The 24,824-nt window shown below is 48.6% G+C and overlaps 4 protein-coding genes across 5 annotated transcripts; 2 read left to right on the top strand and 2 right to left on the bottom strand.

Moving 5' to 3' along the window:
- Window positions 1-457: 457 nt before the first annotated feature.
- Window positions 458-2,630, bottom strand: NDUFAB1 (NADH:ubiquinone oxidoreductase subunit AB1). Its single transcript, XM_052679855.1, has 4 exons — window positions 2,352-2,630; window positions 2,185-2,272; window positions 1,570-1,681; window positions 458-619 (listed from the first exon to the last, which is right to left on the bottom strand). Exons 1-3 carry the CDS (start codon window positions 2,613-2,615, stop codon window positions 1,590-1,592), a joined length of 444 nt encoding a protein of 147 aa, XP_052535815.1. The 5' UTR covers window positions 2,616-2,630; the 3' UTR covers window positions 458-619; window positions 1,570-1,589.
- A 78-nt stretch (window positions 2,631-2,708) lies between these two features.
- Window positions 2,709-12,119, bottom strand: PALB2 (partner and localizer of BRCA2). Of its 2 annotated transcripts, XM_052679853.1 has the most exons (13): window positions 12,021-12,119; window positions 11,879-11,938; window positions 11,697-11,796; window positions 9,576-11,459; window positions 8,065-8,864; window positions 7,384-7,467; window positions 6,723-6,884; window positions 6,169-6,254; window positions 5,731-5,892; window positions 5,456-5,572; window positions 5,020-5,107; window positions 3,887-4,035; window positions 2,709-3,053 (listed from the first exon to the last, which is right to left on the bottom strand). In XM_052679853.1, exons 1-13 carry the CDS (start codon window positions 12,108-12,110, stop codon window positions 2,828-2,830), a joined length of 4,008 nt encoding a protein of 1,335 aa, XP_052535813.1. In that variant the 5' UTR covers window positions 12,111-12,119; the 3' UTR covers window positions 2,709-2,827. The 2 variants fall into 2 exon arrangements, with proteins under 2 accessions (XP_052535813.1, XP_052535814.1); XM_052679854.1 differs by lacking the exons at window positions 2,709-3,053; window positions 3,887-4,035; window positions 5,020-5,107 and adding an exon at window positions 5,114-5,214.
- Window positions 12,120-12,143: 24 nt separating this feature from the next.
- Window positions 12,144-18,101, top strand: DCTN5 (dynactin subunit 5). Its single transcript, XM_052679852.1, has 7 exons — window positions 12,144-12,244; window positions 12,328-12,396; window positions 12,670-12,788; window positions 13,250-13,361; window positions 14,022-14,124; window positions 14,208-14,299; window positions 17,378-18,101. Exons 1-7 carry the CDS (start codon window positions 12,197-12,199, stop codon window positions 17,396-17,398), a joined length of 564 nt encoding a protein of 187 aa, XP_052535812.1. The 5' UTR covers window positions 12,144-12,196; the 3' UTR covers window positions 17,399-18,101.
- Window positions 18,102-18,887: 786 nt separating this feature from the next.
- On the top strand, window positions 18,888-24,417 carry PLK1 (polo like kinase 1). The gene is made up of 10 exons (XM_052679763.1): window positions 18,888-19,410; window positions 19,499-19,667; window positions 19,753-19,897; window positions 20,404-20,497; window positions 21,031-21,250; window positions 21,552-21,710; window positions 21,930-22,007; window positions 22,470-22,624; window positions 23,089-23,271; window positions 23,658-24,417. Exons 1-10 carry the CDS (start codon window positions 19,024-19,026, stop codon window positions 23,862-23,864), a joined length of 1,797 nt encoding a protein of 598 aa, XP_052535723.1. The 5' UTR covers window positions 18,888-19,023; the 3' UTR covers window positions 23,865-24,417.
- Window positions 24,418-24,824: the final 407 nt, after the last annotated feature.

The following is a 24,824-nucleotide window of genomic DNA, read 5'->3' as shown; positions in this document are numbered from 1 at the left end:
CTTTTTTTTTTTTTTCCCTCCCTGTCTCAAGAGAGTCTGAAAGCAAACCTCCCGTGCTGGGATGAGCCACACTTACTGACACCCCAATGTGGTTTTGCATTTCAGCAGCAGGCATGTCATCCCCTCCTTTAATTTCCATTCAAAAAACAGAAGCAAAAAATGAGACTCATTTTTGCCAGCATTTGTGAAATAAATAGTAAAGGCAGAAAAGAAGCATTTTAGTGGAAAGAGTAGCAGTACCAGCAGTGAGATCACAGGACTCAACTCAGCAGCAGAGGCTGTACTGGAGCTCCCACTCAGGTATACGATGCTCTTTCAGTCTGCCACACAAGGAGCTCTCCAGGAGGTGCAGCTGATGCTGCCAGCTCACAGTGCAATGAGCCCCAGCAGTGTCCCTTACCCTAAAAACCAGCCCCAGTGGGCTGCAACTGTGAAACAAAAGGCATCAACACCATCATGGTCTTATATATTTATTCCTTTTTTCCTCGTTTTAAAGGACAACATATTCAGACAGCTTTAAATACAACGTCCAAGTACAACTTTCTGATGAAAGCAGCAACAATGCAGCATGTGCGCTTATGCCCACTGACATCAGGGCCATCCTAGTGGTAGACATCTCCTGTTCAAAAAAAACATCCATGCATTTAGTAATTCATCAGCTGGAAGCTACCACATTAAGGAACAAAAGAGGCTGGTCTGGCAGAGACATTGTTATGGGAACTGCTGAGCCACGGCCTGAACCTCTGATTGACCACCTGATTGAGCACTGAGCCAGAGGAGCACAGGTGAAGGCAATTCACTCGTGCTGCCGTGAGGGGTGGAGCCAGGCTGCACCTCTCCTAGACCTATTTAAGAGCTCTGCCAGTGGGCAAGGATCTCTTCTGGAGATCTGCTCTGCTGGAGTTCTGTAGTGAGCCCAGGATAAGGGGTAAGCATTCTGTCTATTCTCTTTTTGTTATCGTAATCTGCTTTGCCAAACTCTCTTGTTTATTTTGTAATAATAGCATCTTTATATTCATTGATTATACACATGACAAGTGCTGAAGAACACCAGAGGAAGTTGCACAAGTCTTGCAAGACTGTCACTTTTTTTTTTTCCCCCATCCATTTTTGGCTCAGAAAGAGCAGCAAACAGGCACAGCTCCTTCACTGACCCTTTACACCTCAATCTCAGGGAAGATCGAGGCAGGGGGGAAGTGAGTAGCATGCACAAGAGCAACAAACAGGAATCTGCTTCCACGTGCTCCTGATGCACACAGCCCTGAGGCCATCGCTCACTTCCCCTGCGGCCCCCAAGTGCCTCTCAGGCTGCCGCTGGAATAACCCTTTCCTCATCGTTTCCTTTCCTGCCGCTGTCCCAGGCTGTGGCTGATGAGAAAGCAGCCGCTAGCTGCAGCTCAGAGCTTTGCTGTCACCCACCACTAGGGAGCGCTGCTCAGCACACTGCGAGCAGCTGAAGAGCTCTGAAGGATGGACTCCAAGTCAGTTCACCATCTGCTAACACAACTGTGGATTCCTGCAGCTCTTGGTGTGGCATAGAGACCCCTGCAGAGGCACATTTATACTTACTCTGCTTTGGAGAACTGCTTTTATTCATAAACATCCTTCTTATCTGCAATGTAATCTACAATCTCTTGTGGACACATTAATTTTTCTGCATCTCCATCAGGAATTTCAAAGCCTGAAAGAAAGCACATAGATTCAGCCCAAAACAATGGAAACAGGAGCAAGGCTGAAGGAAGCAATTACTGCTGGCTCAGACGTCTGCAGCACAGCCAAAAATAAACACACAAGGGCTGCTTCTCCACTGCAGTCAGAGTCAGCATCTTGTTACTACAGCGAGTTTCAGGCTGTGCCTACACCTTACATGACAGTGAGTCTGGATAGGAGACAAGGCAAGGGCTGCAGTGCCAGCCAGTGTCCCTGAGCACTGCTGAAGCCATCGGTGCTCAATCAGGGCTCCCCCAACACAGAAGAGGGATGTTCTGGGTAACTGCAGGCAAGCAAGAGCCAAAACCCCTCGGGTTCAGTTTGCTGCCGAATGCTCATAGAACAAACAGAGCTGCAGCCTGGGATGGGGAGTGCGGGGCTCTCAACAGCGGGTCTGCCCTGAAACACAACCCAGAACACGGAGCTCCTCTCTGCCCGGTCCACGCGGACGCACAGCAACGCCCGCGCCATTACCGAACTCGTCCTCCATGGCCATGATGATCTCCACTTGGTCCAGGCTGTCCAGCCCCAGGTCCTTCATGAAATGCGCCTCGGCCGTCAGCTGGGGGTGCACACAGGCGGTCAGCTCCCGCTCCCGGCCCCGGCCCCGCCCTCCCCGGCCCGGCCCGGCCCCCGCTCGCCTTCTCGGGGTCGATCTTGTCGTACAGCTTCAGGACGTACAGGACGCGCTCCTTGATGTCGGCCAGCGTCAGCGGCGGCAGCTCCGAGTAGCGGCGGCACGGCACAAGACCCGCCCGCGGCGCCGTGGGGATAAAGGCGGGCTGCGGGGCCCGCGGGCGGCCGGGGCGGAGCGTGCCGAGCGCCGCGTGGGGGACGGGGAGAACGGCGGCGCCGGCACGGGGCAGCAGGCGGCGGACGCAGGCCGAGAGGACACGGGCCGCCATGGTGACCTGATCCCAGCAGCCCCCGCGCCGCGCCCGGAAGCGCGCGTGCTCGGCGCGAGAGTGACGGCGGGCGGTGGGGAAACGGCGCCCTCTGGCGGCGGGAGGCCGCGCGGCTCCCGATCCCGGTACGGCGCAGACGGACGGAGCGTCACCGAACCGAAGCACTTTAATGACAGCAACAAACGCCGCGCGCGGCCCCGAGCGAGGCGCGGTCAGGCCGCCCCGTGCCGCGCGTAGCGGTACACGCAGACGCTGCCGTCCGCCCGCCCCGCCAGCAGCCCTGCTTCCGCCGCGCTCCAGCGCACCAGAGTCCAGCGGCTGTCCGAGCCTGGCGGCAGCAGCGCGGTGCAGCGGCCCAGCAGCAGATCCCACACCGCGATGGTCCCCGAGGTCAGCACAGCTGCAGCCGAAGCGTCCTTCACCTCCCCTTCCAAGTACCTGCGGGAGACACCTTGCATCACCGGGCTGCAACTCGGCTGGGAAAACACCGGCACAGCCTTCACTGCAGAGCTGTTATGCTCCTAGAAGATCTACACTAGCTCTAACACACCTAAAAAATCTGCAAGCACATTTAAGCCGATGTAGAGAACCAGGTTATGTTAAATATTGCATCTTTAGTGCATCTGGAAGAGGCTCATGCAATACTTCCCTGTCCTCAGAAATTGAAAGTTGTTCTGTTAGCCAGGATCTCAACCCGCTAACAGGAAACGAGAGGGATGTAAGTGCGTTGCAACACTGAGTCTTAAATAGATTAGCCTTCAAAATGCAAGACACAGGAAGGAAAAGGTCATCAGACTGCAAACAGCTGCTTAACATAAATAAACCAGGCAAAGCGGTACTTAACATCACAAAGGCTGACACCAGTCTCATTTGCACGTATTTTCTCAGGAGGTTTTTGACTAAGGGGTTGGTCTGATGAATCCAGCTACAGCATTTCCATAATCACTTTGACTGGAGGGGGGGGGGAAGGGAAAAGAAGTGTACAGCGTGGCTCTGGCGAGCAGAGCCCTCCTGCTGAGCCGTGACGCAGGGAGCTCAGAGGTTAACTCCCAGATTCGTGCAGGAAGCAGGCAGGAAAAAGCCAACACCCTCGCAGCATTATAACAAATGCACAGCGCGAGTGGAAGTGATGGATGGCAGCCCTCTTATCATCGGAAAGATGGTGAACGGCTCACTGCCAGCACTGCTGCTCAGCTCGTTAACTGAGTCTCCTCCAAAACCACCTCAAAGGTGCCACGAAGACGAGCAGGCAGCATCCCCAAGGTACTCACCTTCCAGTGTGTCCAGGTGGGAGGGAGGAAAACATCACCCCGGTGCTTCTGGCTGTTTTCGGGTTGAAGGCGATCACACGGAACGCGGGGTTTCCACAGGACTCGCTCTCTTTGGCATGGGGATGACTTAAAACAACAAACAGGAGGCCCTGATACACAGAGGAAAAATACATCACTAAAAATAACAGTAAGAGAGGAAAAAATTCCGAGGAATTTTCCAATAATTAATTGCTTCATTCTCTATCATCAAAGCCCCACGGACAGTGATGCATTGTTTTTACTGAATAAAATACAAGTGGTTTTCTTATCAAATTAGTTAGAAAGCAAAGCAGCTGCTGACTGATAAGGGCTGATGTAATGCTCAGTGACACCATGGACTTATATGCTTACTTTTCTGCTTGAAAAAGCTAAACTTGCTGTAGGACCAGGGGACACTGAAAGTAAAATTTCTGGGCCTTGGTTTAATCCTTAGGAAATTATTAATTTAACAAAAGTTCCTTGTAAACCAGCACAGCAGCTCTCAGAACAGCCACAGATAAGTATGAAATATGATGGGATAGATATTCACAAGAAGTCTCCAAAGAGTCTGACTCAAACCACTGTTATTAGACAAGACATTCTTGTCCCAAAATAATACATGCTTACTAAGAGCAATCAAATCTTTGACAACCATAAAATCCAGCCAGATCACAACACAGGTGGAAGCAAGTGGCAAAGAATCACGTGTGTGAAGCCTGGCTTTGAAGTTTATATCCTCAGGGATATTATGTAAATAATAGCCACTCAAATAGGTTGTCTGATGATGGCAATGTGCCTCATCATGCTAGCACCTGCCTGCACAATGAAAGAGACTAACGAGGCACTGGCATTGGGCAACAGTACTACTGCTCCCCACTTAGCAGCTTACCTGGCCGAAGCTTTGGAATGCACTTTGATGCACCACTTACTTATCAGCATAATACAGAGGGCCAATAATTTGAAGAAGACAGTGTGGCTTATTTGTTCTAGTTAACCTGTTTTCTTCTGAAATATCTTCAGTGATTCTAAATAGAGATGATGTTTCAATCCACTCCTTCAAGTTCCCACCACAGTGCAATCCATGCATAAGCTGAGTGCCATACTGACATACGTACAGAGTCAGAATATGCTCGATGGCAGATTGAGGCTGGGTAGGAATAGCCAATGTGCATCTTCTTCAGGAGCTGGCCTGTTTTCAAATTCCTGCGTTGGTGAAAAGACAAATTCTGACTGCATTTCCATCCTCGTTCTGGTTTCCCAATCACAATTGTACCACTACACAAGACAGTTTTGATTTCATAGGAAGCAAACTGAAACATGACAAGAGGCCACTGGAAGAGATGTACTGAATATGACACAAATGGAATTACAGCAGCACAGTTCATTCACTACCTCCCTAGCTGCACAGAATTTAAAGGGCCAGACCAGGCCCTTTGATAATTATTATCTCACAAGCAAATCAGCAGCCAGCCAACACACCTTCATGATGTCTGCAGATGTCAGAGCCACCACTTACACCCAAAGCCATTTAATTGCAAAGCAAACACTGACCAAACTGCAACACTGTTTACTGCTGTGGTGCCAACCAAGGCGTCTCTCACTCCTTCCACTTCAGCAAAAGCCAGAACAGTTTCTTCGGGAGGCATCAAAGTCTGTCTGTCCTTGCACCTGAATAGCAGATGCAAACAAGTGAGAAAAGGCAGTCAGAACAGTAATTGTGTTCTGTGCTCAGCACACTTCCAAAAAGAAGAGAAACCCCACGCTTTTCTACATCCCTTACTTTTGTACCTGCCATACCAAGACCACCCCAAAACTAAGAGACTCACCTTCCTGACTCCGAAAGTGATACGATTTCCACTTGCTGCTCTTGCATGGCTCTGCTGCTGCTGACCAGCCTTCCATCCTTTAGCCCAAGAACAGCTTTTATATTCCCACTTTTCACTAGTGATTGCTTGAATGAGTCATTCTCAGAAGAATAAAGCAAGAGCCTAAATTAGGAGAAAATTATGCTTAACAACAGAAGGAAGCATAATTCAAATACACCTCAGCATATTAAAGAAATACATTTAAACAGCCTATCCCCACCAGGGTGAATAAGCAAATCTTTATAATTGATTTTTAGAAATTCCTTCTATATTTTCCAACAATAAAAGCGACAGAAATAGTGACACAGTAGTAAGAGTCAATTTCAGCTACTACACAAGAGGAGAGTAAAGCTGCAACTATTTGGGGAGCAAAACGTCAGGAAGAAATAAATGCAGTACCTTATTTCTCCAATCTCCAAATTTCCCAATGCTATACACACAAGGTTACAGGTGTCTGGCAGAGGAATGATCTGTATTACAGGAATCTAGGACAGCACAGCAAGAATTCCATGTTACCACAATGTCTCTCTTCCTTTGACTACATTCCCATTTTCTAGAGTGTTTCAAGCAAAACTACATGGGGCAGAACTAATTTTCAGACCCCTCTGAAGAAACACACTTAGTTGAACAGCTGATTTCTTTGCTGCTCATCTAAGTAAGCAATCCCTACTGACATGACACAAAAGGTGTCTCCAGGGATCTACAAGGAAGAGCACAGAGCAGCCACCATTCATTCAGTACATGAGGTCAAGTTCCAGCAGACAGCATGGAACCATACAGAACACTGCCCTTCCTCATCACCAGTGGATGTCATTCTGTTGCCTGATGCAGTGAAAAACACCATCCAAAGAACAAATCTTGCACCCAAGACTTCAAGCTCCTTGTTTCTTTGGAATTAACACAGTGATACAAGAAAGCTGTTTGAGTTCTAGAAATAAAGACTGTGCCCATACCTCTCCAAGTTGCCAAGTATAGACCTTCTCCCAGCAATCAAATGCCTGAGGTTTCCACAGGGAAACTGAACTCTCACAGGCAGTCACCACACACAGCTCTCTGCAGCCAGCTGCTTCCCACCACACGCTGCTCACATCCACAGCACAAGAACCTGAAGAATCCTGTCCAAAACAAAACAGTGCTGGTTTTCTTCTGATGCCTACGATAGCATGGAGGCTCAGATCGAGAAAAACACTTATTGAGACTGAGCACAATGACAACTTGAGCCTAAAATTGAATATTCAAGATGTTAATATTCAAGTAAAGTGCCAGTGAGGCACCACAGAAAACAAACCTGGATTGTGCCCTGAGCAGGGAGCAGTCAGCTCATCTAATCACTTGTCATTTAAACCAACAAGGACCCCACTGAGCCCAGAGCTGGAGCAGAGCTGGATGTATCATATTAGTCAGAAACAAACTCTGAAATTCTTTCTCAGTCAAAATGATTTTTTTAGGAATTATTTAGCATGCTTTGTACATAAGACAGAACTGATTGAATTAGGCAATGTGCTTTTTGTTGGTTTCTTTTTTTTTCCTCCAACTTGTCACCTTGCATTTTATTGCATTTTTTGTTAAACTTTTATTAAAGAGCTGTTAGACAATTGTCTGATGTTATCCTACCTTTAGCTTTGAAACAAACTGCAAGTTCTCTTCTCTCAAGCCATCAAGCAGCACTGGAGTCAACTGTTCTGCTTCAGTTTTTTTCTGCACAAACAAGTAAAGAATCAGAATAATTTAGCTTCAAAATTAGACTCAGCACCTGCAAGAATGAGGCAGAACTGTGAATTCGCTTTGTATGCACTGGAGATAGCAGCTGCAATAGAAGCATCTCTTTCTGCCCTTGCATGCCTCTGAAAAACATAAGAGCCCAGGTAGTTCTCAGGTGACAATGGGCTAACCCACTCCTTCACACCACTTTGCACCTCTCAGCAGCATTCCCACCCTTCAAAGACAAACCATTTTCTCAGCAACCATCTCACAGGTAAGATGTAAAAGATGATGCTAGCTGAAAATTTTCCTTAAGGTAGAACAACATTATAAGGGTGCCAGAAACCTTTTGTTCTTTTATTATTTCAAACACGGGCTCTGAAGCCCACATCAGTAGTTTTAAGAAGGATTTTAAAGAGCTTGCTCTTCATGGAGAAGATTTTCAGCAACAGATGAAAACCAAACATTTACAAAGTCAGCTTACAGACAGCACGTAGGGGTGGCATCCAAGGAAGTCTCTCCTTATAGGTCAGGTGAGACTTTGGATGAGGACTCACCCACAAGAATACTGGCATAGGACACTTGGCATGTTACCTGTTCAGGAGAAGCTCTGCTGGATCCCTCATGTTTGCTTTGTGATTGCTGATGCTCCTCCAAGTCCACAGTCCCATCAGACCTATTATTAGGACATCTTTTGAATTCTAAATGACATGTTGTACCTTGCCCCTCCTCCTTCCTACCACAGCTGTCCAAGTGCAGTGGAATGGCAGAGCCTTTGCATTCCCTATTGTCCCTGACCTGTGCAGGTGCTTCTTTGGACGAATGCAGGCTCACTTGCAAAGGAGGTAGAGAACATGTATTGGGGAAGACCTCGCTGCATACTGATGGTAAAACAGCTGGGGTTGCACCCAAGACAGGGAAAACAGATGAGGAAATCTCAGACTCATGCTGAGCAGGAGCAGCAGTTAATAGAGTCCCCATGGGAGTAAATAGCAATTCATGTGTAGAAACTCCCACCTTGGCAGCTGGGCTTTCCAAGTGAGGTAACTCAGACAACCCATTTTTGAATGGTGAAAGCAGGTTAGTTTTAAGCTCTTTTCCTTCAGCATTTATTTCTGGAGTTTGTGCATCCTCTGAAGCCACACCATCTCCAAACACACTAGGAACAAAAACCTCCAAGTCATTCCTAGGGGAAGATTCATATTTCCCAAGTTTCAGTTGTCCAAATTCTTCATCAGGTAGATGAAAGTCTTTGATATCCAGCTTGGGGGCCAGCCACTGCAAACTGCGGAAGGAAAAGAGAGAGCTGGACATATCAGGGTCTTCAGCAGCAAGGCCAAGAGAAGTAGGACCCTCTGAATCCACTTGATGGCCAGGTCTTCTTTTGTTCTCACCTGGAATTCAAGAGAGAATGTCATATCATAAATTAACCAGCAACCACAATCTCTTATCAAGATTGTCACTCTATTTAAAAAAACATTAAAGTCCATCTGAACAGATGGAAGTGGAACCTTCTAGGAAGATGCTACACTCCACAGTCGCTCTGCATCAATGCTCCAGCTAAAATATCACTGCCAAAGACAACCAAAATTGATTGAGTGCCTGACCAGGTTGTTTTGTTTTTCTCCAAACATTTTCATTTTCCTACAGATTTCTGGACTTGGAGACAGTAATTCTCATCTTTCTATTTCACGTTTGGATTTTTGTTTTCCCCCACACAAAAAAAGTCATTAATATGCAGATTCAGTTGGAGAAACAGAGATTTATATCCATTTACTGGAAAATCAGGCACAGTGTGCACAACGTTGACCTGAGCAGACAAGGCAGCTGAAGAAGTTCCCAGCCCTGCTCCTCGTCCATGCACAACTGTTCCTTCTCTGTCACTGTACTGAGGCAGAAATTTCTGGAATTGCACAAGGAATTTGGGCACCATCATGATCTAAATTAAGAAGGAAAAAAAAACAACTTGTCAAGAAAAGAAAACCAACCCTATTAGATTTTCCTGAATAGAAATATAGCAGGGTTTGAACAGCAGTGCATGACCACACTTCCTTTCCTTGCCTTGGTCTTTGGCTCAAGTTTAAAGCATGTGTTTGATGAAATACCTGTTGAGATGTGACTGTTCCTGTGCCTTGCAGAGGAACGAAGGGAGCGGCGCAGAGGGGCTGTGAGGAGCTGCTCAGCCCTGCAGGCTCTGTGCGTTTGCTGATTCTTAACATGTTTCACTGGATGTTTGTCAGACTGACACACACTTAAGGTGCATTCCAGATCACTTGTGTGGCTGGTAAAAGTTTCATCCCTTGGGTTCAGAGAGTCGCTTTTCTGCAGTGGATTCTGGACTTGTTCTGAATGAGACTCACAGCATTTGCCAAGTACTTGGCTTCCACCAGGAGGATCAGCACTCGCTGGCTGTATCATACCTGTCAATTCAGACCCAAGAGCTGCAACAACAGAAAACTGTCTCCCATCCAAAGATGATTTTTCAAGATTAGCCTCACAGTTCTCCTTTTCACTCTGATACTCATTTGATAGCAGACTACTGCTTTCCCTTGGCATTACGAGATCCAAGCTTTCTCTAAGTTCCTGTGATGTTTCATTTGCAAGGGGCCTGCAGATAGACTTTCTTTTTCCCTTTTGTTTCCTCTGTGATTGTCTCTGATCTCGCTTCGTGCTGCTGACGCTGTTCTGAGAAATCGATCCAGGTGAAGTGCTGCTACCACTGGATGCAAGAGGATGTTTCTGAGGACTAGAATTCACAGGATCACTTTCTGCACAAAGGAACGGCACAGCTGCTGACCCCAAATGATTTTCAACAGTTTCTTGGGAGGGCTGACCTAAGCTTGTATCTTTCTGCTTGCATTTACTTCTCTGACCTTTCTTGCTCCTGCCCAGATGACTGAGAATTACAGCATCAAGGTCCACTTTCCTCTGGCAGTTAGACATGCGTCGAGTCGTCCTGACATAGTATTCAACTGGAAAGGGAAGCCCTTCAACCACTGTGCAAGAGTTCAGGGCACTTTCAGGAGTTGTAACCTTCTCTTGATGAGAAAGTCTTGAGTGAATTTCAAGCTGCTGATTCTCCACCAATTTTTCAGCATTATCCAGAGGGAGCTCTGAAGGAAAGGCATTTAAACTACCAGTGTCATTTTGATTTTCTCCATGGACTTTGCTCTCATTAATCATACTGTTACTTGTATCAGTGGGCAATACTTCATTTTCTGACATTAAATCCAAAAGCATGCGTAATTCTCCCTGATCTTCACACATGCTCTCAGTGTCCATTTCTTTTACTGTCCCAAAATATTCTTTTTTACCACTGCCATCAAGTGAAACAGATTCACCACTCTCTGAACATGGCTGTGCAGCTTCCCGGTTATCAGATGTGACTGTGGCACCTGGGGACTCAGGCTGCCAGACATCATTGCTGTACCCCAGAGCACACGGGAACAGCTCAGACACTCCCAGAGGAATACCATCTCCAGGCACATCCTGTGAAACTCCAGACTCTGCACCTGGAGGAGTTAAACTGCTTTCCTGCACCCCCGTGAGCACTGGTCTGGACTCCATTTGAGCACTGTCCTCTGAGAAACTGCTTCGCCTAAAGACTGGTGACCTAAGTTCCTCCACGCTGGCAGGGTGGTTTTTCACCATTATATCAGCACTGATGAGATGCACATCATGCGCCGATTCTTTACCTTCTGACACCAGAATCTTTGTCCTCTTCCTCAGCTTCATCATACTTCTGGAAGTTTGATTTTTTTTCTCCTCAGTTGCAGTCATAGAAAGTCCACAAGAAGCATTTTCCTGGCTAACCTGTGTACTTTTTGCCAGTGAACCGTCCTGCAAGCTAACTTCATTACTGAAGAACTCAGGACTATATTTCAATGGGGCAGATGTTTTCGCCTTTGTGTTAGGGCCTGAGCAGGTTTCAGTCTGTAGGTGACACATTTCACGTCTGCCAGCATCAGGAGATATGTTATCACTACAGCCTGTGGGAAGAAATCTCGTGTGTGTAAAGCACACCCATTAAAGCTGCATCTGAGAAAAAACATCACACAATAAAATCAACTTTGGCAAGAGCGAAAGGCTGTGATCGAGCAGCAAGGATCAGAGAGCACCCAGTGAGGGGAGAAGCAGATGGTTGCTGCTGCAGATTGCAATTTAACGATGGGTGCCGAGTGCCGGGTAGCGGGCAGGGAACTCCGCGCGGCCGCGCGCGGTCCTACCTGCGGGGCTCCGCGGGGCCTCCTCAGTCCCGGGCCGCCGGGCTCCTTCCGCGGCCGCCTTCCCGCCGTGGCTCTTGGCCCGCTCGGCTCGCCGCGACCGCTGGGGATACAACACGGTGGAGGGGCTCGGCTCGGCCCTGCGCACCTCCTCCCAGCCCCGCGGCCCGGCCCGCCCCGCTCACCCGCAGCCGGCTGACGGTCTCGCTGTACTCCCTCCTCAGCAACGCTAGCTTCTCCCGCAGCTGCAAAACACAACGAACCGAGCTGGGACCGCAACCCCGGCCTCGGCTCCGGCCCGTCAGCCCCGACACGGCCCGGCCAGACCTTCTCTTTCTCGGCCCCGCTCAGCACCGCGCCGCTCGCCGCCTCCGCCATGGCTGCCGCCTGCCGTGCCCATGGCAACCGCGCCGCCATTGGCCGCTCTCACAGCGGAAGCGCCGGCTGGCGGCAGGAGGTGACGTACCGGAAGTGCAGGGCGGCTTTGCGGAAGTGTTGCGGCCATGGAGCTGAGCGAGATGCTGTACAACAAGTCCGAGTACATCGAGACGGTGCGGGGCGGGGCCTGGGGTCCGGGTGGAGGGGTTGGGCTCTGGGCTCGGCTCCGCTCGGCAATTGTCCCTTCTCCCCACAGGCGTCGGGCAACAAGGTGAGCAGGCAATCCGTTCTCTGCGGCAGCCAAAACATCGTTCTCAACGGCAAGGTAAGCAGTGGGACGGGGGAAGGCTGCGTCTGTCACAGCACGGCGCCGCTTCTTGTCTGCCCCCGGTGCTGCAGACGGCAGTGCTTTTGTCCGTGGCTCTGCCTGTGCCTCACCTTGCTTTGTGTGTCTGCTTTGAGCACCACACTGCCACTCTGGAGCATTGTGTGCATTTCCTCGCACAGTCTCCCTGACTGTATAAACTGTGAGTTTATATAATAACTGCGAACACTAGCAGGTTTCAGCTCACTTATTTCTCTTCCCTTTCTTGTCCAGACAATAGTTATGAATGACTGCATCATCCGTGGTGACCTGGCAAATGTAAGAGTGGGGCGGCATTGCGTGGTGAAAAGCCGCAGTGTTATCAGACCACCCTTCAAGAAGTTTAGCAAAGGGTAAGAGGTATTCTTTCTTTAGGGAAGCTGAGGTTGAAATCTATATGTGTACAATATATATTAATTTACCTAAGGTTTGCACGTTCAGAGGGCTGTGTTGCTTTGTCAGTAATTTGCATAAATGTCCCTTTAAAGCTCTTCCTCAAATGTTCAGTTTTATCTTGAGAGTTAGTGTTTCCTTCATACCATAATATGGAAAGACTGAAATATTACAATAGGCAGGTGATGAACGTGTTTCACTTGATCTTTGTTTATTTGCAAGTCTTCCTGTTGCTTATCTTGACCATCCTTTAGAAATACCTGAGAAAAGAGTAGTTACTGTTCAGTCTTCCATAGTGTCAAGACTACATCTGGTATTCCAGATGGAAACAAGGGACTTTGCAATGTGATTTGGGGGTCTAATAACATTGTCAATTAGTTTATATGTTGTACCATCTGAATAAAACACTCTCCTGTTGCAGGGTTGCTTTCTTTCCTCTCCACATTGGTGATCATGTCTTCATAGAAGAGGACTGTGTTGTCAATGCAGCCCAGATTGGCTCCTATGTCCACATAGGCAAGAACTGTGTCATTGTGAGTACTTTTTCCCAGTCTTTTCTTGAGCCTCTTGAAAGGTTCAAGACTCTTAAGACTTTGTAAGAGTAGTGGAAAGGTATCTGTGCCAACCATCAGAAACAAGTGTACTTCCTGTACCTGTGCCTTTCTGTTCCATCTCCACAGAAAGGGATACTTTTGGTCTTGCTATTCTGAGGACAGTGGGTAGAACTGATGACTGTTCAGTTGATACTGTTCAAAGAGTCAAGGGCATGCTCCTCTGCTGTCCCTTTGGCTAATGAGCCTGTCCAGGGATGGTGGCCATCTCATAAAGTACAAGTGCAACTGCGATTCTGTGCAAATATTGCAAAATAGTCAAGGCCACGCTGCTGAATTGGAGAAGCCCTTGCTATGTTACTGCATGACTTGAGTTCTAGTTTGCACACTGTTGTAAGTTAATATGCAGCTGCACGTGTATTAGTCAAAAGCAAACAGATTTTTTTCCTCAAGATAAAAAAAAAAAAAAAGTATATCAGCTCTCAAATGCTGCTGGGAAGAGCATTCAATTTGGGTAGAGTTTTATTTCCATGATCCGCTGTGCATGTTTTGAAGAGTTAAGCTTGCTGAAGCTTATCAAATTTATCAGGAATATGCAAAATTGTATTTTAAGTATGAATTCTACCTAATCTTTTTTTTTAGGGTCGTAGATGTGTTTTGAAAGACTGCTGCAAAATCTTAGACAACACAGTACTCCCTCCTGAAACAGTAGTTCCACCTTTCACAGTCTTTTCAGGCTGCCCAGGTATGCTCCCTCTAATTTTACTTGTACTTGCATAGTGTTCTTCTGCAAGAACACTGATGGTCAAACTCATGTTCTTCTTCTAGGACTCTTTTCTGGTGAGCTCCCAGAATGTACCCAGGAACTCATGATCGATGTTACAAAGAGCTACTACCAGAAGTTCTTGCCACTAACTCAGGTCTAGTAGCCTATTTACCATGTTTCAGAGCAGTAAAGGCACATAGAAGTATTCTGGGAGCAGAGAGAAGAATATTGTTCAAAAATTCCAGGGCATGGCCCTCTGCTGTTCCTGAACACTTCTGTGAGCATACCTGAACACTAATGGTCGGGCCAAGCAGTCCCCTGTGCAAGCTGCTGTGTCTTGTTGTTTAACCTTTGCATGTTCATCTGAATGTAATTCATCCCATGTTGTCTGAATTGTGCCATTAAATGTTCTGGAGCTAGGAAAGCTGATTCCATTCCCTAAGGCAACATCTCCTCATTGCAGTTGGGAACAAGGCAGAGTTGACAACGTACTCTGCAGCCAAAGCCTGTCTTTCGTCTCTGTTCTGTTCCTGCCCCAAAGTCAAGGGGGTTCACGTTTGCTCAGAGCAGCCTCCATCCTAGAAAATAAGTGCTGTGTGGCTGACGTGCTTACTGTGGGCAGTATTTACCATGGTTCATTAGAGGCAACTCTTTCCTTCATAAAAATATTTGCTGATATGTAAACCTGTTTGTTGAGATTCCTTTTCTCGCTGTGGGCCGTGATTCTGTCCTGTAGGGCCAGGATATCTTTTATCATCCTGAGATTGAGGCTGCCTTTATATGCCTTGCCTGTGTCCTGGTTTTGGCTGTGACAAAGTTCATTTTGTTAGTGGTAGTTCACGTAGGGCTACGTTGATAATACACTGATGTTTTAGTATTTGCTGAGCAGTGCTTACATTGAGTCAAGGCCTTCTGCTTTCCATGCTGCCTGCCAGTGAGGAGGCTGTGCGAACACAAGAAGCCGGGAGGGGACACAGGATAGCTGACCAAAGAGATGTTCCATGCAATATGATGCAGCCCTGCTCAAGAACAAAAGCTAGAGGGAAAGAAGGATGGGGGAGAGGGAACATTCAGACTTATGGCATCGGTCTTCCTAAGTTTACAGGTGATGGAGCCTTGCTTTCTTAGAAATGGTTAAATATCCACCAGCCAATGGGAAGTAGTGAATACATTTATTTTTTTGCATTGCTTATGTGCACAGCTTTATCTCAGCCAGTGAGTTTTCTTACTTTTCCCTTTCTAGTTCTCTCCCTCATACCTCTTGTGGGGAGTCAGCAAATGGCTGTGTTGAGATTAAACCACAACAGCCTGACAGGACACTTCTCAGATTTTATTTCTTTATTTCTTTCCGTGCCCATCCTACAGGGTTAGGACTCTCACGGATGGTGTATGTTCTTTTTCCTGAACACTGCAGACTATAGGGAGCCAAAGGATTTTGGAAAGGAAAGTACCATGCCGCTCTCAGAGCTCAGTGCGGCAGAAAGAGTGGGAATCTAAAAGCAGAAATTGAAAGTGGCAGGAAAATGCTGCAATTCTCCCCATTTGTTGCTCATTGTATATATTTGCACAATACATTTTGGTGCTTTTTTTTTTTTTTTCTTCATTACAAAACTTCAGATGGAGATTCAGACTTCTTGAAAAGAGTGAATCCTTCATTTTGGACAAGTAATGCAGCAGGATTCTTACTGGGAACAGCTGTGTGCAAGTCAGAGACAGCTCACACTTGCATGTACCTGACACAGTAGTAGACAGCTGGCCAAAAATGAATCTGCCTGTTCTGGTTGTGTTTTATTAAAGCTTAACATTGGCCCTCTGTAGCTTTTTAAACTGGGACTCCTGCATGTTGTAGTGTAGCAGTGTGGGGAGGGCAGAATGTATATTGATTTGTGGTAGGTATGCAGCTGAGAGGTCAGCAGCCCTGGAGCCTTCAGCTGTTGTATATCGTGCAAAATGCTGCTATACTTTGCATAGCAAACAGCAACACAAGTACTAACGTGTAGAAAACTGCTGTTAATCAAATGTAAAACCACTGTCTGGTTTGTTTGTATTTTTACTGTGCATAAATTAAAGCCTTTTTAGTTGTTCAAGTAACTTAATCTTGTGACTTTTTAAATCAAACTTGAGACCAGAATGAGGTTCCTGTCATGCCTGTGCATACGAGCCACAGCCTCTTGTTCTGTGACTTGCAGGCGTATCACGTCAGTGCATTCAGCATGGTGTGAATCTGCTTTCTGCATCTGAGCTGGTGACTTTAACTAGCAAATGGTTGCAGTGTAGCTAGTTTGTAATGGCTGTGCCACAGAATGAATGCCTTTGCTTCTATTCTTGATGCCAAAGTGAGAATCCTAATGCCTCCTAGGTGACTGTACAGTCCTCTCTTCAGCTCTGAAACTTAGCACTGCTGTTCCAGCAGCACTGCTTCAAGCATTTGGAAATCAGGCCATCCCAGATGGTATGACTCTTTTTGCAAAAAAGCAAGAGCTGAAGCCTGCTTGTGTGAGTTGAGGCTGATGTCCCTGTGAAAGTCCCAGTCTTGCCACTTTTTCTACCCGAGTGGAAAAAATTCCAGGTTGTAAGTGTTCCTTGTGCTGCATCTGTACTTCAGGCAGTTTTCTAATTTACTTCAACTTCCAAAAATGTTCACTTCCTCCTGTCCAAAACCTTTGTTGCCCTTGCAAAAGCTGCTTGTTGAGGGACTATCTGAGGCCTCCTTGGTCACCAGACCAGACAGGTGTTGGCATTTCTATGAGATCTCCTGCAAGTCAGATACTCTGTGTTTGTAGTGCCACTCACAAATATTGTTTTGCCCTGTTAGCTTAATGTCAGCCATCTCTGGAGATGTGGGAAGCAGCGCTGCGCTTGGTCAGGGAGGGCTGTGTGTGCTTTGTTGCCATGGTGTCCCTTCAAGGTTTCAACACCACATAGTACACTTCACCGGGATTGCTTGGTCAACGACCACAGAGGGCAGCAGGGAAGCTGGGCTGCTGGCGTGGGGTGGGGGGCGGGGTAGGAGGAGGTGGCTGCCAAATTAAGGAATGCAAGCTTGGGAGTGGAAATGAGACTGCAACTGGAAAAGACACATTTCCATAACCACTTGAGCAGTGCGACTGCAGCGTACTGAGGGATGTGTAACTACACAAAGCATTATGTGTTTCTCAACATATTCTTCCTTCCAGCAGGCTGACCCAACCCTTCTGCTTTAATTAAAACCTCTTTTATTGTCTCTATTAAGGTGGCCTCTGCCAGGGTTTAAAAAGTCACCACTGAAGATCTCAAATGCTCAACACTGTTAGCTTTCCTTACATCTGGTTACTTTATCCTGTCCTCTGAAGCATCACTGACCTGGGCTCACCTCCACACCTCTGCCAGCACTCTCCCACGATGCACCCAGCTAGCCTGTAGCCATTGACACAACTGCAGTATCGGAGGTTCCAGCAAATTGCAAAGCACAGAATATACTGGTCAGGGCCATCAACTCTCTCCTAAAAGAAACAGCTTTCTTTATTGGGAAAGGGAAGCTACAACAGAACTGTCATTTGACTTTCAGCAGGGTGGGACCATGCATGCCTGGAAGGAGAAGGCATGCTCATGGCTAGAGCTGCCCCAGATGGTTCTTGCATTATTCATGGTTGTTTTCCTTTGGCATTCTATTCTGCTCCAGCAAGTAGCATGATCAGATTAGGGGACAGGAATGTAAAGTTACTTTTCTCACTAGATGATGTTAGGCTACAGAAGTAAACTCTCCAGGCCTGAGTGCATGCGGTTGGTTGCTGACATTCTCTTTACTAAGTTGTGTTCCACCCGATGGCTGGCAAGGGGAAAAAATAATCAAGGAGGCTGGGTACAATCACCCCCACCTGGCAACATGTCATCTTGGTGGCACAGAGGGAGAAACTGAAGAGTATACCAACAAAGTGGATGGGATTCTACACAATAAAAATCGGCAAAGTGTCAAATTCTTGGATCAGTGTGGAAATATATTCTATAAGCAAAATGTTGTCACGTGGAAGCGTCACAACAGTGTGTGTGAAAACAAACTGTGGCGCTGCTGCTTTCGAAGGAAAAGCACATCGAGTACAAGCTAAGGTGAATCCCTCTGTGCAGTACTGAAGTGTGGCAGCGTGAAAAGCTGCTCACTGCCCACGGGGAGGGGGAGATGGGCAAAACCCCATCGGGTGATTCCAACAGCAGCTCCAGCCCTGGTTCCGCTCCCCACACAGTGCAGGGGCACCCACAGCTCCACCGGTGCTCAGAGCCCCGGCCAGCCGGACCACAGCTGTGTGCAGGGATGGGGCACCGCCACCTCCGGGCACCTTGCGCCGTTCCTCACCGCCCTCACTGCAAACAGCTCCTTCCTCACGTCCAATATAAATCTCCCGTTTCAGTTTGAAACCGCTTCCCCTTGTCCCATCACACAGAGCCTGCTGCAGAGTCTGTCCCCTCCTTTCTTATAGCCCTCCTTCAGGCTCTCAAAGGCCGCTATCGTGTCTCCCCGGAGGCCTGTCAGTGCCTGTCAGTTCTCCCAGGGAGGGGGATCTGCTCGCTGCCCGCAGGCGTTACGGGAGCGGTCTCGGTGCGCGCCAATAAACCGCCGCAGTGCGAGGCGTCCCTCCCGGCCGCATGGCGGCGCTCTCTGCCCGCCCCTCAGGCTTCTGTCTCTTTAAGCGCGGCGGGCGGCGTTGCTCCCATGGTGCCCCGCGGCGGGCGGCGTGGATTTTAAATCCTCTCGACCAATGGGCAGCCGTCGCGGGCGCGTAACGCTCGGGGGCCGCGTTTGAATCGGGCGAGCGCTGTCGGTACAGCGCGTCCCGCACGGCTCCGGTTCCGGCCCCGCTTATCCGCGGCTTCGATAACGCTCCCCGGTCCGGCGGCAGCACGATGAGCGCGGCGGCTGGCAAAGCCCGGCCGGTGGCGGCGGTGGAGCCGGCCCGAGCTGGCGGCGCGGTGGCGGCGGCGGCGGCGGCAGGCAAGGAGGTACCGAAGGTGCTGGTGGACCCGCGGACGCGGCGCAGTTACGTGCGGGGCCGCTTCCTGGGCAAGGGCGGCTTCGCGCGGTGCTACGAGCTGACCGAGGCCGAGAGTCGCGAGGTGTTCGCGGGCAAAGTGGTGCCCAAATCGCTGCTGGCTAAGCCGCACCAAAAGGAGAAGATGTCCATGGAGATCGCCATCCACCGCAGCCTGGCGCACCGCCACGTTGTCGGCTTCCAGGGCTTCTTCGAGGACAACGACTTCGTCTACGTGGTGCTGGAGCTGTGCCGCCGCCGGGTGAGGGCAGGGGGGCGGCGAGCGGGGGGCTGTGCGGGCGCGGCCGGGAGCGGGCTGACCAACGGCCCACGTGCCTTTCTACCCGCAGTCGCTGCTGGAGCTGCACAAGCGGCGGAAGGCGCTGAGTGAGCCCGAGGTGCGCTACTACCTGCGGCAGACCATCCTGGGCTGCCAGTACCTGCACAGCCAGCGCGTCATCCATCGCGACCTCAAGCTGGGCAACCTCTTCCTCAGCGACGACATGGAGGTGAAGATCGGTAGGTGTCGCGGTGCGGTGCCCCTGTGGCCGTCCCGTCCTGCCCGGGATCTGTCGTTGCTCCCATCTCTCTGTCTCTCCCCAAGGTGACTTTGGCCTGGCTACCAAAGTGGAGTACGATGGTGAGCGCAAGAAGACCCTGTGTGGGACCCCCAACTACATTGCCCCGGAGGTGCTGGGCAAGAAGGGGCACAGCTTTGAGGTGGATATATGGTCCATTGGCTGCATCATGTGAGTCAAAATGTCTCCTGCAGGACTGTGAGGTCTCTGTGCCCCACGTCCTGTTGGCCTCTGTAAGGTTTTGGTGTATGCTGTAGTTTTGGACATGCTGTATCAAGCACACTGCCATGGCTGAGTCCTGTTGCCAGCTGGCACCTGACCTCCCTGGTGCTCTGAGCACATGGGTACGTGTGTGTCTGCAGTCCAATCTGCTACATAGCATAGCTGCCTTGGGCCTTTTTTTCCCCCCAAATGCTCATTTCCTAACTGAAGCTGTCTCCAGAGGTTATTGGATCTCAGCTCTCTTCTCAGTGGTGTAGGAGCCAGACACAGTACTGCAGTTACTATCTCTACTGTGCTTCTAATGCCGAAGTGTTCTGTTTCTTCTGCTAGGGGATTGCCCTTAGGATGAGATTTCTTCTGCACTCAAGTCTTGTCTTTCTGCTGTCTTATGCAAAAAAAAACAAACAAACAAACAAAAACCCACCTAACACACTTCTATGTCTACAAACATGCAGGTATACTCTGCTGGTGGGGAAACCGCCTTTTGAAACATCTTGTCTCAAAGAAACATACATCCGAATCAAGAAGAATGAGTATACTATTCCCAAGGTACTGTACTTCTCATGGGTGGATCCATTCATCTTGCAGCTGTTCTTGCACCATCCTGTTTCTGGCACTTAGTGGGTTCTCACATAATAGTGAAGCAGCTATTATTGTAGCCAGCTGGGAAAGGGCTGTATCAATTGATGGCAGAGTGAACCTGTAAGGCCAACTTCTTCCTGAGGGGTCAGCAGCACTCCCTTTGATTCAGGAAAAAAAGCTCTGCCAAAAACTGGGCAGCTGAGCATGTCTGTTCAATTCTATGTACTGTAGCCACAGATGAAGTCTTGGGCCAAGTCTCCATCTCATCTCACCGCTGTTGATTTGGTCTTGCTAAAGTCAGTTGATTTTAAGCTTTGCATGCTGTCAGGAGACTGCTCTCCTTATCTGTAAGGTTCTGTTTCCCAGGCTTGTGTCCTGCTTGCCTGACCCAGAGCCATGCTCTGATCAGAACCTTGTATCTGTTATACTATACAGAGCAGATGCCACTAGTGTGTGCTTGTCCTTCTGCTCGTCTCACAACTCTGCCTGTCTCCTCCTAGCACATCAACCCCGTAGCTGCTAACCTCATTCAGAAGATGCTAAGATCTGACCCTGCCACACGCCCAACTATCAACGAGTTGCTGAACGATGAGTTCTTCACATCAGGGTACATCCCCAGCCGCCTGCCCACCAGCTGTCTCACTGTTGCACCTCGGTTTTCAATCGCTCCCAGCACACTTGAACTGAACGGGCGAAAGCCACTGACGGCACTCAACAAAGGTAAGGGCAGGTGTCTGGAAGTGAGGGCTATGGATTGCAGCGCTGGATGAGAGCCTGCCTGGCATCTAGCAACATACAGACCCTCCGTGGGGAATATAGTGCTGCCTCACCTACTCTCCCAGTTCACATGGAAACTAGAACATCTCATGTCTGGGAGCTGTCCTTGCTCTTTGTCCCGAAAGCAGGAAGCAGTTCAGCTGTGAGATGCATAACATGTTTCTTACAGCTAGGGTAGAATGTAAATTGCTGCTTTTAGAAACTTGCAGCTCATGTTTCTGCAATCTTCTCTTTCCTGGCCCAGGACCAGAAAGCCCTGCATTAGAAAACTTGCCTGAAAAGGAAGATGCAGCTGGGCTGCGGGAGGTGGGAGACGCCATTGAGTGTCACTTAGCTGACATGTTACAGCAGCTGACTGCAGTCAACTCAGCCAAACCCTCTGAGAGAACAGCAGTGAGACAAGGTGAGTCTGGCGATAATCCCACAGGCACTGACCTTTCTGGATAACTTGCTTCTGTCATTGATGCTCTTGGCTGAATTGAGGGACCAACTGACCTCACTTCAACCTGGAAGGCAGAAAAGCAACGCAGAAGCTACTTACCTTCCTCTTGGCCTTGCTTGCTGTGGTGCATGCATAGGATGTCTTGAAATGTCTTCTAACAGACTCCTTTTCTCTTTGCAGAAGAAGCTGAAGACCCAGCCTGTATTCCCATCTTCTGGGTTAGCAAATGGGTGGACTACTCGGATAAGTATGGTCTAGGTAAATAATGTGGTGGCAGTACTTCAGCCTTTTCTAGTTCCTGAAGCAGCTGGTAGAATCTGATTTGTGCTCAGTGTAGGTTTAGTTCTTTAATCGTGATTTTCTAGTCTAGATTTTCCAAGAGCATCACCAGTAACATCAGCAAACACTAAGCAAACACAGAGTAGTGGCCACTGAATATCCACCCTGGCCACACTAAGGGTGCATGCAGCATGATCCTGTGGATCCAGAGTGCTTAGCATGTGTACTCAGTGTAGGAGTTGAAGGTGCTTATGCAGCAGATAATGCAACAAGGGAGGTTGGCAAATTCAGAGGAGGAAAAAGTGCCATCTAGATCTCTGTAAAAAGGAGCATCTTTAAAATTGCTGAGGTGGCCTTCAGGGTGACAAATATTCCAGCTCTGTATTTCATGTAACCAAGGGTCCCACACGTGGAAGTCTAACAGGCTTTATTTTGAACTAGGTTATCAGCTGTGTGACAACAGTGTTGGAGTTCTCTTCAATGACTCCACTCGTCTTATTATGTACAGTGATGGGGACAGCTTGCAGTACATTGAGCAAAACAACACCGAGTCCTACTTCACTGTGAGATCCTGCCCTTCTGCCTTGAACAAGAAGGTCAGTCCAGAGGACAGGAGCCCTTGTTGGTGGGTGGCTGTTTCCGATGAGACTTCTGCAGGCCTTTGCTATCAGGGTAGACACTGGGGAAAAACATCTATAACTTGGGGTTACTTGCATTCAGCAGGCTTTCTATTGGCTGGTAAAATGTAAAAAAACCCAAAAGAGAGATGCTGGCAGCTTTCACTGTTCCTAGTTGTTAACTGAGGCTCATTTCTGAGCAGCTTCACAGAAATAAGCTCTTATAAAGCTTGCATGCACTGAAGCATTCAGCAAAGTGAGTCTTGTACTCGGACAGCAAAGTTAATTCTGGTGGTACTTGAGAATTTGCAGCAGGTTGTGCGGTGACCCCTTAAGCTCTGAAAGATGTAAGAAGTCTCTGAATTTGTGGTGTCAGCTCTTACTCTCTCCAGATACCAGGGCTCATCCTCAGCCTGTCTGTTCACAGCCTGTTCTATTTGCAGATAACACTACTGAAATACTTCAGGAATTACATGAGTGAGCACTTGCTGAAGGCAGGTGCCAACATTACACCTCGGGAAGGAGATGAGCTGGCACGTTTACCCTACCTCTGCACGTGGTTCCGGACCCGCAGTGCCATCATCCTGCACCTCAGCAACGGCACTGTGCAGATCAACTTCTTTCAGGTGAGGCTGTTGTGCTGACTTGCTGCATTCAGTGCTATATGGCAGGCTGGTGATCCCTGCAGGCGGTTATAGCCTGAGCTGAAGCTCTGCCCAGTGAACGTAGCACTAGAAGGCTCCTTGCTCTGCTTGCTGGTATTTAAACCATCCAGCCGCTCCTAGCTCAAGCGGTTGTTTCCTTTAGCAGGAGTAAAACTGCACAGTTGGTGCAGCATGAACGTTTCCCTTTGATTCGCTCTGAGTAAGCGCTTTCTTACTGCAGCAGTGCTGTGCTTTGTCAGCGTGCCGCTGGCCTGCAGTTGGGTTGACCTTGCTGTGACGGTTCATCCGAAGGACCATCTCACCGTGGAGCAATGTGCTCAGGGTGACCTTGTGTTCCCTCCCCGCAGGACCACACCAAAGTCATCCTGTGCCCTCTAATGGCCGCTGTCACATACATAGATGAGAAACGGGACTTCCGCACATACAAGCTGAGCCTCATTGAGGAGCACGGGTGCTGCAAGGAGCTGGCCAGCCGACTACGCTACGCTCGCACCATGGTGGAGAAGCTCCTCGGTTCAAAATCTGGCTCAGCCCGTGTGAAATCCTCCGTTTAGGCTTCGGTCTTGATGGAACCAACATCTGTGCCAAACCGGCTCAGCTGTGGACGGGGAAGTCTATTAGCATCCCTTGTACTGTAACCTGCCATCACACAGCTGGGCTTCTGCTGCTGGGTACGTTCCAGTTGCCCCCAGGGAGCCCCTGATGCTGTGATGATGGTGCTGTGTTCACTGTGAGTGGTGCACAAAGGGGTTTCTTGCTCCTCCCAATACAAAGTGTTTTTAAAAATTACCTATATAGTCTTTTTTTTTTTTTTCTCAACTTTTCAAAGCCAAAAGCCTGACTCAAAAACCAACCCTCTTGTTGGAGGTTCCTGGGCCTTCTAATGAGATAAAGTGTGGGGTTCTCCCCAGAACTATCATGTAAGTTTTGTACATGTCTGTGGCATGATGCTCTGGACTTGTTTCCTTTTGTTGCAGCACAACTAAGATATTTAACATGCCCAGGTTGAGACTGAGCAATCTGCATTTTAGTACTGAATTTGTTCTACATGAAAACTAAACTTTTGTATATTGCATAACTTGATTAAAGATTGTTCTTTGGAGTGTCCAGCCTCTCTTGGTTCCTTGGTAGGGAAGCAGTAGCATGTTGCTTCTGGATTCTTCTTGACCAAGACCTTTTACCTTTTCCATAAGCTCTTCTCCCTCCCCCCCCCCCCCCCCCCCCCCAGCTGCTGGTTGAGCTGAGCCCTGGACATGTTCTTTGGCAAAAAAATGCCAAAGAGAACAGCCCTGGGCCTTATTGCAGGAGGAAATCAGTTCTGTGCCTCCCCATCTGTTTGATCAGAGCTTTTGATTACGTTTCATATTGTGGATGCTTTGCTAACAGTGTAGTCACGTGAGTGCTGCAGTAGTCCAGTGCTGATGGCTGGCACCTACTGGTGCTCTTGTTGAAAGCAGGACAAGCTTTTTTTTATTATTTTTTATAACATTTTGTATAAAATGTTCATGGCTATA

This window comes from Tympanuchus pallidicinctus, unplaced genomic scaffold (genome assembly GCF_026119805.1).
Source record: "Tympanuchus pallidicinctus isolate F22 unplaced genomic scaffold, pur_lepc_1.0 scaffold18, whole genome shotgun sequence".
NCBI classification, from domain to species: Eukaryota; Metazoa; Chordata; class Aves; order Galliformes; family Phasianidae; genus Tympanuchus; species Tympanuchus pallidicinctus.
Note: the sequence above shows the minus strand (reverse complement) of the source record. Positions and strands in the feature narration are given on the sequence as shown.

Excerpts from the sequence above, each read along its gene's own strand:
- DCTN5 (XM_052679852.1), top strand. The coding sequence starts at position 12,197 with ATGGAGCTGAGCGAGATGCTGTACAACAAGTCCGAGTACATCGAGACG. Across the intron at positions 12,245-12,327 it reads AGTCCGAGTACATCGAGACG|GCGTCGGGCAACAAGGTGAG; the intron begins GTGCGGGGCGGG and ends TTCTCCCCACAG. Across the intron at positions 13,362-14,021 it reads TAGGCAAGAACTGTGTCATT|GGTCGTAGATGTGTTTTGAA; the intron begins GTGAGTACTTTT and ends CTTTTTTTTTAG.
- PALB2 (XM_052679853.1), bottom strand. The coding sequence starts at position 12,110 with ATGGCGGCGCGGTTGCCATGGGCACGGCAGGCGGCAGCCATGGCGGAG. Across the intron at positions 6,255-6,722 it reads ATACTTGGCAACTTGGAGAG|ATTCCTGTAATACAGATCAT; the intron begins GTATGGGCACAG and ends GTGCTGTCCTAG. Across the intron at positions 5,573-5,730 it reads TCACTTTCGGAGTCAGGAAG|GTGCAAGGACAGACAGACTT; the intron begins GTGAGTCTCTTA and ends TCTGCTATTCAG.
- PLK1 (XM_052679763.1), top strand. The coding sequence starts at position 19,024 with ATGAGCGCGGCGGCTGGCAAAGCCCGGCCGGTGGCGGCGGTGGAGCCG. Across the intron at positions 20,498-21,030 it reads ATGAGTATACTATTCCCAAG|CACATCAACCCCGTAGCTGC; the intron begins GTACTGTACTTC and ends GTCTCCTCCTAG. Across the intron at positions 23,272-23,657 it reads TGCAGATCAACTTCTTTCAG|GACCACACCAAAGTCATCCT; the intron begins GTGAGGCTGTTG and ends CCCTCCCCGCAG.
- NDUFAB1 (XM_052679855.1), bottom strand. The coding sequence starts at position 2,615 with ATGGCGGCCCGTGTCCTCTCGGCCTGCGTCCGCCGCCTGCTGCCCCGT. Across the intron at positions 2,273-2,351 it reads ACAAGATCGACCCCGAGAAG|CTGACGGCCGAGGCGCATTT; the intron begins GCGAGCGGGGGC and ends GTGCACCCCCAG. Across the intron at positions 1,682-2,184 it reads GGCCATGGAGGACGAGTTCG|GCTTTGAAATTCCTGATGGA; the intron begins GTAATGGCGCGG and ends GCTTTCTTTCAG.